This window comes from Octodon degus, unplaced genomic scaffold, assembly GCF_000260255.1.
Source record: "Octodon degus isolate 3935 unplaced genomic scaffold, OctDeg1.0 scaffold00215, whole genome shotgun sequence".
NCBI lineage: Eukaryota > Metazoa > Chordata > Mammalia > Rodentia > Octodontidae > Octodon > Octodon degus.
The window spans coordinates 2,219,125-2,233,442 of record NW_004524791.1 but is presented as its reverse complement, the minus strand read 5'-3'; the positions used below and the strand labels follow the sequence as shown (position 1 = coordinate 2,233,442).

At 52.3% G+C, this 14,318-nt stretch overlaps 1 protein-coding gene across 1 annotated transcript in view; it reads left to right on the top strand.

Moving 5' to 3' along the window:
- Positions 1–14,318, top strand: part of Tcf25 (transcription factor 25) — a 34,286-nt gene that overhangs the window by 13,333 nt on the left and 6,635 nt on the right. The window contains exons 2-11 of the mRNA XM_004644983.2: positions 1,798–1,959; positions 2,721–2,795; positions 3,516–3,634; positions 4,917–4,982; positions 6,400–6,482; positions 8,146–8,276; positions 9,095–9,194; positions 9,955–10,048; positions 11,790–11,882; positions 11,987–12,092. Of these exons, the coding sequence (XP_004645040.1) occupies positions 1,798–1,959; positions 2,721–2,795; positions 3,516–3,634; positions 4,917–4,982; positions 6,400–6,482; positions 8,146–8,276; positions 9,095–9,194; positions 9,955–10,048; positions 11,790–11,882; positions 11,987–12,092 (1,029 nt within the window). The remainder of the gene's footprint in view (positions 1–1,797; positions 1,960–2,720; positions 2,796–3,515; positions 3,635–4,916; positions 4,983–6,399; positions 6,483–8,145; positions 8,277–9,094; positions 9,195–9,954; positions 10,049–11,789; positions 11,883–11,986; positions 12,093–14,318) is intronic.

Here is a 14,318-nt window from a genome sequence, read left to right as displayed (position 1 = left end):
ATTTCTTTAAAATAATTTACTAGGGCTGAGGAATAGCTCAGTAGCACAGCGTCTGCTTGGCAAATGCAAGGTCCTGTGTTCAATTCCCAGTACCAAAAAAAAAAAAAAAAAAAAAAGATAATCTGTTTAAAGCAAAAATAATATATTGGAAAGTAGATGTGGTAGCACATGGCAGTAATTCCAGCTCAAGCCTGAGACGGGAGGATCGCCGTAAGTTCAAGCTCAGCCCACTGCAATACAAGACCCTGTCTCAAAAAACAGACAATATAATAGTATGTTGGGTTCATGACAGGTCATGAGGGAGGAGAAAATGGAAATCCAATGTTATCAGTGTAGATTGTATTAATAAGAGAAGCTTTTTAGTTTGGCATGGTAGCTCATCCAACCCCAGCACTTGGGAGGCCTCCCAAAGGATCACTGAATTTGAGGCCAGCCTGGACCACTTAGTGAGTTCAAGGACAGCCGGGACCACGTGCTAAGATCTTGTCTCAAAGCACCAAAACCAAAAACCTAATAAAACCTTATAAACCTTAGAACAATCACTAAAAATCTGAAATAAACAGAGGGCTGGAGTGCAGCTCGGTGGTCGAGTGTCTGGCATGTGGGAGGCTGGGCGAAGGCCGTGGTCACACACCACAAGTATATGCGAGGGTTCTGTGTTTGTTCACACCCGCACATCTGCAGGCTTCCGTGCCATGCAGCAGGCCCTTGGGTTGATCCCTTGCAGAAGCTGAGAAGCAGTTACTGTTAGGAAAGTGTCTAGATACGTGGGCCCTTTGCTTCCTCAGCCAGTTGTCCGTGTGCATCTAACCTGAGGCTGAGTAAGCGTTCGGCATTAGGTGGTCATTGGCACAGTTCCATTGCGGTGGGACACAGGCAAGGCCAGGGTAGGTGACAGTGGTGCAGGGACAACGCTGTGGGAAGGCCCAGTTAATAAGCTAAGGGATAATGGAAGTTTTGTTTTTATGTATGCTAACCATGTATGCTTTGCAGGGAGGGGACTAGGGATTAAACCCAGGGCCTTGGCACTGAGCTACATGCCCACCCCTTTTTTTTATTTTTTGTTTTGAGATAAGGTCTTGCTAAATTGCCCGAGTGGAGCTCAAAGTTAGCATCTTCCTGCCCCAGCCTGCAAGCTGTCATGCCTAATTGTGTTGTTTTATATGCACCCAAGACAGTTCCTACTCACTGAGTGTGGTCCAGGCAAGTCCAAAGGTTGGGCACTCACATTCTCATCCTACTCCGACTGTATGTGAAGTGGAGATTAAGCAGGTCATGGGAAGGAAGAAGTTCAGCAATCAGCTATGGTATATTTTTTATGTGGGTATTGGGAATCGAACTTAGGACCTCGAGCTTGCTAGGTTGGCACTGTGCTACTGAGCTGTACCCCCAGCCCATTACAGTACATTTTAAGTTTTTGCTTTGAGGATAGTTGGGAAGTAGGGATGAGTTGTGGTTTGGGGTGTTTTGCATGATACCATCTCTGAAGACAGTGGCCGTGTGGTCACTGAGGCCCTGGGATCTCTGGGCTGCTCCCTGAGCCAGGATATTTTCTGACACTTAGAACTGTGTCACTGCAGGGGCCGGGAGATGGCTCAGTGGAATAAGCGCTTCCCTGGCAAGCGCAAGGGCCTGAGTTCAATTCCCAGTTCCGCCAAAAAAAAAAAAAAAAAAAAGAACTGTGTCCTGCAAGGGCCAGCCCTGGCGCACGCAGAATCCCCGTTGTACTTCTCTCCACATTGCCTCTCTGCTGAAGCAGTGACCAGCAGTGCCCTGTTCCCCCAACCTGTTTTCCAGATAAACATCGAGGACCTTGAGGATGACACAGTGGTGAATGGGGACAGGTCTGACTGTACTCTCGCACGCATTGTGACCTCGGGAAACAAAGCAAGGGCCCCACGTGGAGGTCCAGAGACCAAGCGAGATGGGGATGTGGCCAAGGGCGTGTCCCCAGAGCAGGTATGGGGGCTGCTGGAGGTATAATTTTTTGTGTTAGTTTTTTTTCTTTTTTCTTTTTTTCTTTTTTGTTGTACCGGGGATTGAACTCAGGACCCTGCGCTTGCCAGCCAGGCACTTACTCTATTGAGCTATCTCCCCAGGCCTCATTATGTTGGGTTTTGTTAATTGCCTGGTTACCTAAAAGTTCCCTTAGGGGCTCTTGATGACACTGGTGTCTAAATCCGTAAGACAGTGGTGACCTTAGGGTGTCACAGTCAGGTACTGTCCCTGCCTACTGTGTTCCAAAAGCATCTGTGTCCTCAAGAACCCTGGGGCACAGGGACTTCCTGGGGGAGCCTTCATGGTGTCATGGTGGGACTTGGCCAGGGGCAGGTGTGGGGGCCCACGGGGCAGATACAGGAGTTGGTGGTAGGCAGCCCACACACAGTGAGGCCCTCAATCTTCAGGCAGCTGAAGCCTGGCAGGGAATGGCGCGCAGATGAGATGAAGGGCTTGAGCCTGGCGTGCTACCTTACCATTGGATGGAGCCTGAAGCCGCAGAAGTCCTGAAGGCCTCACTGGCAGCCCCCAGCTGAGTGTTGCATGTTCTGGCACCAGCGGGGGAGATGAGGACTGCTCACATAAGGACAGATGAGCTTGCTGCTTTTAAGATTTTGCTTTTCTGTTTTTGGTTGAATTGTTTTTTAGGGGAGGTTTATTTTTTGTTTTTGGTGCTGAGGATTTTGCTTTTCTTCACTGATGAAAATGTCTTCTTTTATTAGTCTAATGTAAGTGGCAAGCTCCGAAAGAAGAAAAAGAAGCAAAGAAACAAGAAAAGCAGCACAGCAGAGACCTTGGTATGTGATTGCCAACTTTCTGGCCGTGGTGCTCCAGGTGGTGCTGGGAGAAGCTCGCTCCGGGTGCTGCTGGACGCCATCCCATTAGGACTGTAACTAGCCACGAGTCAGGGAAAACCAAAGAGAAGACTTGGTACCATTGTTACCTCTGGTGTGCATCTTGTCCTTGACATACAGAGCCCTGCTCTTGGCTCCCCAGTCCCACAGGTCCAACAGTCCTAGGCCACAGTGAGCTAGGGTCCCTCTCTCCTGCCTCAGTGGGGGCAGTTGTGAGGAAGGTGCTCACAGACCATGTCCATCATCAGCGAGACCCTCGTTGTCCCCCTCTGGCTGTACTGGGAGGAGCTGTGCTGTTGCCTCTGCTCAGTGGGATCTGGGCCCAGCCTGTCTCCTGAGGAGGGCAGCGTCCTGGCCCTGGGCTGGCCTGGCCTCTTAGGTCCTCTCAGGAGACAGGGCTCCTCTGCAAACCCAGTTGCTGCTCACAGCACTACAGTCTTCCAAAGACTATCAGTCTTCTAGGAAGGAAATTCGATACAGTGGTTCCTTTCCAAAGGTAGTCATTCTGTTACCGGAAATCAAATCACCATGATGGGGCTGGGGAGATAGCTCAGTAGAGTAAGTGCCTGCCTGGCAAGCACAGGGTTCTGAGTTCAATCCCCAGTACCAAAAAAAACCCAAAAAACACACCATGGTGATGAACAGGTGGTTCTGGGCTTGCAGGAGAATGGGTTGGAAGACATTGACCGAATCCTGGAGAGGATTGAGGATGGCAGTGGACTCAGCCACCCTGGCCCACCTCCACCCAGCTGCAGGAAGCACGTCTTGCATGTGGAGCACAGGTAGGACCCTGCCTACCCTGGGGAGGATGAAAGATTTCTGTCTTTATTTAGATCCTGGAACTTAGGAAGCTGAGGCAGGAGGATCACAACAAGTTTGAGGACACCCTAAACTGCATGGTAAAGCCCTATTTCAAAAAGAAAAAAAAGTCTTTAAAGAGTTCATTATCCAACATTTAGAAAGCAGAAATGAAAAAAATAAAACTCACCTATTTCAGAGGACTTTTAGCTTTACTCTATATATCTTGGGAAGTCTCTTCCTCTCTCTGTATTTGTGGCACAGGGTTTGAATCCAGAGAGAGCTAAGTCCCTAGTCCCCCCAACCCCCACCCTTTTTGGTACCAAGAATTAAACTCAGGACCTCGAGCTTGCCAGGCAGGTGCTGTGCCTCTGAGTTGTATTCCCCGCCCCCACACAACCCCACGGATCCTTTTATGAAACAGGGTCTGGCTGTGTAGTCCAGGTTGATCTCAAACTTATGGTGATCCTCCTGCCTTAATGCTTGGATTACAGGCATGTGTCACCATGTCCAGCCTGTTTACTTTTATTTTAGAGCCAGTTGTGCTAAATTACCCAGGCTGACCTTGAACTTGTAATATTCCTGCCTCAGCTTCCCAAGTCACTGGGACAATAAGCATACAGCACTGTGTTTGTTTTGGAAATTTCCTTTTTTTTTTGAAATTTTCTTGAGCTGTATAAACATACCATGTCACCCTTAGATAATTACAGATTTCTTTGTTGGGTAGATGATTAATGAAACCTGGTCTCTATGTCAAATATTGTTGCCTGCTTTAGCAAAAAGAAAAAGCCGCCTGGGTCTGTTGAAATTCTTGTCTAGTCTCAGGGAGTTCACACTCTGATTCAGCCTCACAAATAGAGGGTTTGGGCTGGGTGTGGTGGCACACATCTGTGATCCCAGTACCCCGGTGGCTGAGCCAGGAGAATTGCTGCAAGTTCAAGGCCAGTCTGGGCCAGCCTGAATTACAAAGTAAGATCCTGTCTCAGAAAAATAAAAACAAACCTAAACAAAAAGCCCAACATGGCTTGATACAGGAGGGCGGGGACCCGTCCCAGGCTGCTCTCCGAGGCAGGGGCCAGCTGTGTCCTTTCAGGGCATTGAGGGCGGGGCTGTAGGTGGGGTAGTGACTTTGAAGCTGGCTGGCCTGGAACTGGTCTTTCATGCCAAAGCCAAGCTTTTTCTACTGTATTCTTATGTAGCTCTCTAAAATTTCCAGTCATCGTAGAACCCAGTTTAATTTTTCTTTGAAAATTTTCTGTCCTCTAGACACTTGAATCCAGACACAGAATTGAAGAGGTATTTTGGTGCTCGAGCAGTCCTAGGGGAACAGAGGTAAGGTCACGCCGTGCTGTGTTCTCAGTGCTTCACGCACGTGCAGACTGAAGGCCGTTGGCAGCTCCTGGAGCTGAAGCCCTAGACCATAGCGGATGATGAAAGGCTTCGGGTTAGGTCTGCATGCTCCAAGGGCATGGTGTGCGGGTCCCTGAGAGGCCTGGGGTGCTCTGCTCCTCACACGGCCTTCTCCAGTCTGGTGTCATGATTTGAGAAAGGTCTTTCTGGGTGTGGTTGTACATAGCTGTACCCCCAGCACTCGGGAGGCTGAGACAGGGCGATTGCCATACATTTGAGGCCAGCCTGGGCTACCTCGTGCAACCACGTCCTAATGAAGGGATGAAAAGATCTTAAAGACTATTAAATTTTGAGTTTCTAGTATTAAGATCTGTGCATGTCTGCTTCCTATGCAGCGGCAAATCTAATACCAGGTTGAAGTTCTGGGCCACTTCCATGCTCCAGTGCATGGCAGCTGGCCGCAGTGACGCGCTGCTGCAGTGAGGACGCAGGAGCCCTAGGGAGGAAGGAGAGTCTGGTCCCAGCCTTTCTGGGAGGTACAGGCGGGCTGAGCCCTGCCTCCGTCACAATGTCCAGGAGGCTCTGTCTTCTCAGCTACACTTTTTTCTGACTGTAGAACTAAATGCTTCTTATTTAGGGCCGGGGAGATGGCTCAGTAGAATAAGTGCTTGCCTGGCAAGTGCAAGGGCCTGAGTCCAATCCCTGGTTCCGCCAAAAAAAAGAAAAGAAAAAAAAAAAAAAGATTCCTGTTTAAATGCTTCTTATTTAAAAGCTCAAATAATTTAGAACTTCCTTCTTTGGTCCCATTCCACCTCCCCAACAATAACCTAAAAAGCTCACTGTGCCAGTGATGTGGTCACAGATGCCTGTAATCCTAGTCATTGGGTAGGCTGAGGCAGGAGGATTGCAGCTTTGAGCCCAGTCGACACCATGTAGCCATACCCTACTTCAAAAATTGAAGCCATGGAGATAGCTAGTAGCATACAGGCCTGCTTTGCAAATGCAGGGCCCCAAGTTTGATACCCAGTACCAAAAAAAATAAATAAAAAAGCATGAAAGGGCTCAGTGCAAATACCCTGCCTGCAAAGCATGCAATGCCTATGCTCAGTCCCCATCACCGCAGAGAAGCCGCCTGCTGCAGGGTCCAAGTCTTCCACACCTGCCTGCACCTCATTCACATGGCCACCAGAGGCTCCGTTGCTTGCCACGCACCCTGCTTTTGTGCATCTTAGTCCAACATTTGGCCCAGACGTCAGCCTGTGTCCAGTGCCAGCTGGAGCCCCTGTGTCTTTGGCCCACATTCCTGAAATCACCAGGAGTCTCCTGAGAGAAGGAGGCAGCCAGGCCTGGGTCCCCGGGAACTATAGATATAGCCATGCCTGTGTCTTGTCCTCCCTAGGCCACGGCAGAGACAGCGTGTGTACCCCAAGTGTACGTGGCTGACAACACCTAAGAGTACCTGGCCCCGGTACAGCAAACCAGGTGAGGTCCGCAGGTGCCTGGGCCTCTTGGGCTCGTTTCGCCTCTCTGCAAAGCTGGTGTCTAATGTGTGACTTTTTTTGAGGGCTTGAGCACACTGATGCCTGAAGAACAGGACCTGGGGTCTCAGCACAGAGCCCCAGGCCCCATTGGTGTGTCCCCTGCTGTTTGAGTGGAGGTTTTTCTCCCCCCTTCTACCATCCCCCTCTGTGGTAGTATACCTCAGCAGCACTGAGGATCGTTTAAAGCGTGGTCACTTGGTTTTATTGCAGCAGGGTAGGATGGCCTGGGTAACATGATAATGCCTGTTGCAGGACAGCATGGGGTGGAGAAACAAGTGCAAACCCTCTGTGTGCTCGGATGAGAGACCCAGGCCTCCACAGCCAGGCAGGCACCCACGGGGAGAGGTGGGAGGGCGCACAGAGGTGACTGGAGAGGCCACGGCCCATGCTCCATCTCTCCTGCTGCCATACCTGTGGGGTTCTAGCAGAGCCCACGGTGTTCATTCCCCCTCATGCTAGAACCACAGTCTATGCTTTTACTGTACCTGTGCTGGTACATTACCTCATGGGCATCTTTGTTCCCACCAGGCCCTGTGTCGTAGTAGAACCACCTGTGCACTGTGCAGGTGGGCTTGTGGCCACATGTGCTGTCGGCTTTGCTGTCACTGCAGCACAATACCTGATACCCACAAATTGAAGGAGAGTTGTTTTGGATCACAGTTGCAGAGGGTTCAGTGCACAACTGGCTGGTGCCAGCGCAGGAACACTGTGGTGGAGGGATGTGATGGGAGGGAAGTGTTCATCTCATGGTGGCTAGAAATGGAGGATAGGGAGGAGCCAGAGGAGAGAATGAAAAGGGAGGAGGAGCAGACACAGCCAGACTGACTGACAGGCAGGGAGAGGGACCCTCCTAAGGCAGCCACCCACCTGCTCAGCCAGGTCCCCTCCAGCTAGCATGGTCAGCTATGGACATAATGGGTATCAACCCTCTAGAGAGCAAAGTGGCCCCTGTTCTAGTCACCTTCCCAAAACCCCGCTTCGGAACATGAGACCTTAGGACATTGTGAGCCTAAACCATAGCACCACGTGTTCCTGCAGGACCTGAGCCCCTAATAGGGTTGACAGAAGGGCTAAGGAGGGGCTCGAGAACCACTGATGTACTTCATGCTGTTCTGGGAGACAGCTTTCCAAGTTTATCAGAGGAAACTGGGACATGTATACACAAAGTCAGACGAAGATCAGAGAGAAAGACTCATGGGTCCTAAGTCCATCGCCTTGGAGGTGAGGCCTGGTGCTGTGCCTGCCACACCACTCCTGCCCCGACCCTCACGGCAGCCCTGCATGTATATCCCAGCCAACATGAGCTGAGCACAGTATTTCCACATCTAGGGATTGGGATCAGGGGGTCAGGGTCAAGGGAAGCCACAGGAGACGGGGTGTGGGCCCCTCGTGTCCAGTGGTGGGAATTAGGCCCAGCTTTCCTGGGAGCGTGGCTAGCAGATGTCAGCAGGTAGCCTAGAGACAGCCAGGCCAGCCCTGGGTCACTTGTGTCAGGGCCACAGTCCTTGCCAAGGACAGGAGTGTGTGTGACCAGAGCACTTTGCCCTGCAGCGGTGCTGCCACGTGGTCCCCAGCTTGCCCTCTCTGGGCACTCTCACCTCCAGGTCTGTCAATGCGACTGCTGGAATCGAAAAAAGGTCTCTCCTTCTTCACTTTTGAGCACAGCGAGGATTACCAGCAGGCACAGCACAAGTTCCTGGCAGCCGTGGAGTCTATGGAGCCCAACAACATTGTGGTTCGTGATCCCTACACTTGGGCAGGGGTGGGCTGAGCAGCCACCCTGTGCCAGACCCTGGCCTGCACCTGCTGGGGTATCTGACGGGGGGAGGGAGGGCGCTCCCCAGCAGAGGGCTGCCTGCATGCAGGGCCGCCGGACCCTGGCACTGGAGTGAGCCCCATGGAGTCCGACAGATGGAGCTCTCGTGGCCTCTCAGGAGCTGTGTGCAGTGGCTGTTGTCTGTGCCTCTGGTTAGCTGGCACGTCAGAGGCAGCGTCAGATTTTCTTCCCGGGGGCAGCCTGGCTTCTGTGTCATCAAGGCCTGTGTCCTGTTCCCCAGTGTCCCAAGAGACCTGCTGGCCCCATTCTCTGAGAACCAAAAGGGGATCCTCTTCTGTGCCCCCAAGACTGCTCTGACCCCAGTCACCTTGCTGTCATGTTCTACTACTGAGGTGCTACTGGGGTTAAACCCAAGGCCTTTGCCACATCCCCATGTCCTTATTTATTTGTATTTTGAGACAGGGTCCTGCTGAGTCTTTAACTTACCCAGGCTAGAGTTGATCCTCTTGCCTCAGCGTCCTGTGTGCTGAGACATCAGGCTTGCCCCTCCACACCCGGCTCCGTCCCTCCTCCTCGAGGTGGAGAGAGCTACGAGCTGCAGCCTGGGAAGACAGGATTCTGAGCTCCCACCCTGAACAGACCAGTAGGCTGGCTGAGCGTCAGTGGTACAGAGTCGAAGGGGCCACGGGACCGTCATGCTCAGGGCCATGCGCCCTGTGGGCTGCCCCACGTGGGGCCTGCTCGGGCCTCCTCAGGGCTGCCCTCCTGTCCGGCAGGTTCTGCTTCAGACAAGTCCCTACCATGTAGACTCACTCCTGCAGCTCAGCGACGCCTGCCGCTTTCAGGATGACCAGGAGATGGCACGAGACCTGACAGGTGAGACAGCCCTCGTAGGGGTGCAGCTCCTGGGTGGAGATGCGCCTTGAGGCGCTGGGATTGCTGCACCGTGCGGCGGCGCAGCCATCTAACATGTGACTGTTGGTTCTCAGTTGCCAAAGCTGTGCAGCCATGAGCACAGTCCCTCTTAGAGCATGCTCATCTCCCGTGAAAGAAGCCTGACCCAGGGCATGCCCTGCGCTACCCCCGGCCGCTAATCTGTCCTCTGTCTGTGCTGTCTATTGTGAAATTTCCTGTCAGGGTAATCGCGTAGTACACATTCCTCTTTGTGGCTGGCTTCTTCCATGTACGGTGTTTTCATGATCTGCCTTGTGTGTATCAGCCTTCACCCCTGTTCGTGGGCGAGTAATGTCCCACCTGTGGATCAGCCCCATTCTTGTGTGTCCACCGTGAGACACTTGAGGTGTATTTGGCTGTTGTAAGTAGAGCTGCTGTGAATGTGTGGGTCAGGTGTTGTGTGTGACACGTGTGGACCTGTGGTCCCCAGGACATAGCATCGGTGGTTCAGCAGAATGTCTGCAGGGTTTGCGTCCATCTCAGGCCCACAGTCCTGTGGGGCTGCAGTGCAGTCGGTGACCTTGGGGTCCTGGCAGGTCCTGACTGCTGGCCTCCACTTCAGGGTCCTAGTTTTATGACTTCCTTCCTTCCAGAACTTGCCTGGTTTTGAGTCATCAGAGGAGGGGGTTGCAGTCACAGTGCGGTAGCCTGACACCCTCCTCTGTGTCTCGGTGGCCCGCAGAGAGAGCACTGTACAGCACGGAGTGTGCCTTCCATCCTTTGTTTAGCCTCACCAGTGGGACTTGCCGGCTGGATTACCGCAGACCTGAGAACAGGTGAGTGTGGCACCCTGGGTGACTTCTGGGGATGTCTTGTGACAGTAGTACTTACTTGCCTTTCTCCTGCAAGTGAAGTGACAGAGGTAGCCGCAGTTCACACACGTTCCCACTGCAGGGCCTGTGGGGAGCAGATGGTAGCGCATGGCGCTGGGGGACAGACCCCACCATGAGGTCCAAGACACTGCGGTGCCCTGGCCTTTGTAGAGCTGTAGTCCTGGAGGGCGGGTGGGTGCTGCACCATCCACACAGGCTGGACTCGGGGTTGCTCTGTCCAAGTTGGGATAAGCTGCCTTCAACCATGAGTCATGGTCTTTCCGTGCCAGTTTGGATGAAAAAGGCTGTTCCCAGTTAGCTTGGAGTGTTTCTGAGTGTTCTTTTTTTTTTGCTTGTATTTTAGGGAAGGGTCTACAGGGTGTTCAGGGTCTCACTACTAGATCGTACTTATAGTGATCCGCCTGTTTGCAGCCGCCAAAGAGCTGGGATTACAGGCGCACTACCACGTGCAGTCTTAATTGCCATCTCAGTGCGCCCCAGGGGCAGAGCTGGCATGGCAGGCCTTGGGGTTGAACCCCTGGCCCCTGCACCTGCTTGCAGGCGCTTTAATCCACTGAGCTATTGGGCGGGCCCTCCAAGTGTGCTCCGGGCTGCTCCTGACCCAGTAGATTTAGCCTGGCCTGAGTGGTCACACAGGCACCACGTCGCTCTTCCTGCATCGCTGCCCTGACTGCCCTGTGGCATCACCCCTGCTCACCCCCGCCCCCTTGGGGGCTGTTGTGCATTGATGTCTTTCCCCTTGCTGAGTAGCACTTGCTTCTCTGACCACCACTGGGATGTGTCTACCTAATGGCCATGGCCATTGTCCAGCTGTAGGGCTCAGCACCTTTGTGTGCTGGGCCTGGATTTTCTTCACTGGTTTCCGCTGTTGCTTTTGTCACTTTTAGTTAAATCCTTAGTTCTTTGAAATAGGTTCTTTTTTTTTTTTTTTAGCAGAACTGGGGATTGAACTCAGGCCCTTGCAAGCACTTATTCTACTTGTCAGGCAAGCACTTATTCTACTGAGCCATCTCCCCAGCCCCTGAAACAAGTTCTAAAAATAAGTCACTAGGATGACAAAAGTCATACAGCTTTATTCATCCAGCATAGTGCCGTTGACAACCATTAAAATCAGAGAATAAGCTAAGGTTATAATTGTCACAGATTGTAGCTCTCCTCCCCCAAATGAAAAGCAGTAGACAAAAAGCAAGAAGCTGTGATTCCAGATAATCTTGGTTTTCCATAGATGAGTGCATTTTTTTATTTTAATTTTTTTTTAAATGTATTTGGTGCAGGGTCTCACTACTAGATCAGACTCATAGTGATCCTCCTGTTTTCACCCTCCCCTGTGCTGGGATTATAGGCGTGTGTCACCACGCCCGGTCTCCCTGGCCGGCTCAGCGCACCTGGGCTGGCAGGGCATGTGGTGTTGGGTTGACCCACCACCGCCCATCCCCCACCCCTGCACTTGCCGAAGGAGATGCTTAGTCCACTCTGCTGTCTCACCAGCCCTTCGAGTGCACTTAGAGCTCTGAGTATCAAGGCGTGTGTGCCCCTTCTCTGCAGACATAGGGGTGATCACGCCTCTCACCGTCTGGTGGCATAGGCAAAGCCAACAGAACCCAGAGGGCAGCGACGCCAGGGCTCGTGGGTGACTGCACTACTGCTCTGCCTGACTGGCTCACGCAGGCTCTCTTGGACCTAGGAGCTTCTACCTGGCTCTCTACAAGCAGATGAGCTTCCTGGAGAAACGAGGCTGTCCGCGCACCGCGCTGGAGTACTGCAAGCTCATCCTCAGGTGAGCGTCTCCCTTCCTGTCCTTGGGCGGCAGCCGCAGGCCAGGCCTTGGCCGTGACACTGCCCTGTCCTCTTGTGCTTTGCCCACCGTGCTGAACCCTGAAGCCTGGAGCCAGATGAGGACCCCCTCTGCATGCTGCTGCTCATTGACCATCTGGCATTGCGGGCCCGGGACTACGAGTACTTGATCCAACTCTTCCAGGAGTGGGAGGTAGGTCTGAGCTGCGCTCGGTCCCTTGAGGGTACATTAGTCCCTTGCTTTTAGTGCTCTGTATCAGCAAAACGACCCAGGTACCTTTCCAGGTGCGGCAGCAGAGAAGGGTGTGCACCGTCTGGCCGGCCGATAGCCTTCCAGGGGCCCGTGTTGAGGAGCCGTTAGGTGTATTGGGTAGATACAGTGTCTACGATTGCTTTCACCCTTCTCTTTATGCAGCTGCTAGAAAGTGTAAATGACATTGGTGCCCCACGTAGTCCTAGCCTCCATGCTGACTGCCTTTCACGGGCCCTAGGAAGGGGCAGGAGAAGAGGGATAAGCCTTCCCTGCCTCTGTTTCTGGGTTTGAATTGTTTCACATCATACCCTTAATGTATAGTGGAGACCAGGTAAGTCATTTTTTTTAAATTATAAAATAGTTGGCAAAGTTGACTGAGGAGTCTCAGCTCTGGGCATCTGGTTTACAGAAATTCTGGAGCTTATGAAAACATAACTGCAGGAAAACCCAGGGAGTCCCTATCTTAGTTACTCTTCTCTCATTGCTGGGACAAATACCTGACGCTCAAATTGGGGAAGGAAAGGTTTATTTAGCTCACAGTCACTCGAGGTTTCAAGACACTGGAGAGGCTGGGGTGCTGCCATGTCCAGGATGATTCACTCCACACCTCTGAGAAAGCACAGGCTAATCAGCTTATCAGTTCACACCTCGGGCCCCGCCCCTCGGGCCCCACCCTGGCCCTCGGGCCCTGCCCCTCGGGCCCCACCCTGGCCCTCTGGCCCCGCCCCTCGGGCCCCACCCTGGCCCTCTGGCCCCGCCCCTCGGGCCCCACCCTGGCCCTCTGGCCATGCCCCTCAAGCCACTTGTTACTCTTCCAGCCCAGTCTGCCCCATAACTTACATGAGGCTTTGGGGGCAGCAACAAGACACAAACCATAACATTCCACCCCTGGACCTCCAAAGTCTCATGCACATCTCTTTGTCCAAAAGGCATTTTAGTCCATCTCTAAGAGTTGCCAAAGTCCCAACAGTTTCAGCATTGTTGAAAAGTCCAAGTCCGAAGGCTCCTCCCAGATCCAAGGCAGACTCTCAACTGTGAGCCCCTATACAAATGAGAAGTTAAATACATCCAACATTCAAAGGCACAGGATAAATACCACCATTCCAAAAGGTACACACAGAAAGATACAAACCACTGGGCCCAAAACAAGTGCCAAATCCAGCAGGGCAAACACTGAGTCCTATAGTTCTATGTGGAACATTGGAAGCAATCTGTGGCAAATTGTGAGCTCCATGTGGCTCCACCCCTGGGCACTCTTGGTAGTAGCTCCCGTGGCTTCTTTTACAGGCCAGCTTTGCTCCCTCTGTGCAGTTTTCCTTAGATGGTCCACGTTCCTGGCTTTTCCAAACTTCTGGGGTTTCCACGGAATGGGCTTCTCACTCACAGCTTCACACACTGCCCTCTCGGGCGCACTGCCTGGCCTCCCAGGCCTTCTTCTGAAATCGAGGTGGAAGCCTTCCTAACCTCAGAACCTGCATTCTGGATGCGCCTAGAACCAGCACCACATGGATGCTGCCCAGGGCTGCTGCCAGCTGGAGCAGCAGCCGGGCTTTCCTCTCTCTTGGCTGTAGGGGTCGAGTGCCTGGATGGCTGAACACTCTGACCCTGATTCCAAGAAACAAATTCTCTATACTGGTGCCTTTCTGAAACCTGGTGTGGCCGCTGCCACCATTCTGGAGCATGGGTGTGGCTGCTGCCTCCAGTCTGGAACATGGGGCTCTGCAGATTTGTCCTCAAAGCAGAGGAGAACCCCTTACATTTGGAGTTCTCAGGCTGCAAAGGATGGAGACCTGCCGCCTCCTGTGATGCCCTCGGGCTGTCCTTTCCATTCTCTTCCTCCTGAGCAATGGAGATCTCTGCTCTCTTTGCAGTCCACAGCCTTCCTGGTGCTTCCTTTCTGGCCAGAATCACATTTTAGATCATTCTACTGGGCTCTTTGCTTTTCATTCTCAACATAAATCTAAGAGTCCCCACTGCCTCAATATTTGACTGCTTTGAGATTTCCTTTGAAAGAATAATCAGTCCTCCATGTTTAATCTTAGTCTCAGGCAGAGTCTCTGGACATGGGCAAAATTCAGACCAACTTTTTTTTTTTTTTTAATTTTTTTTTTAATTTTAACATTTTGTGTGTGTGTGTGTGTGTGTGTGTGTGTGTGTGTGTGTGTG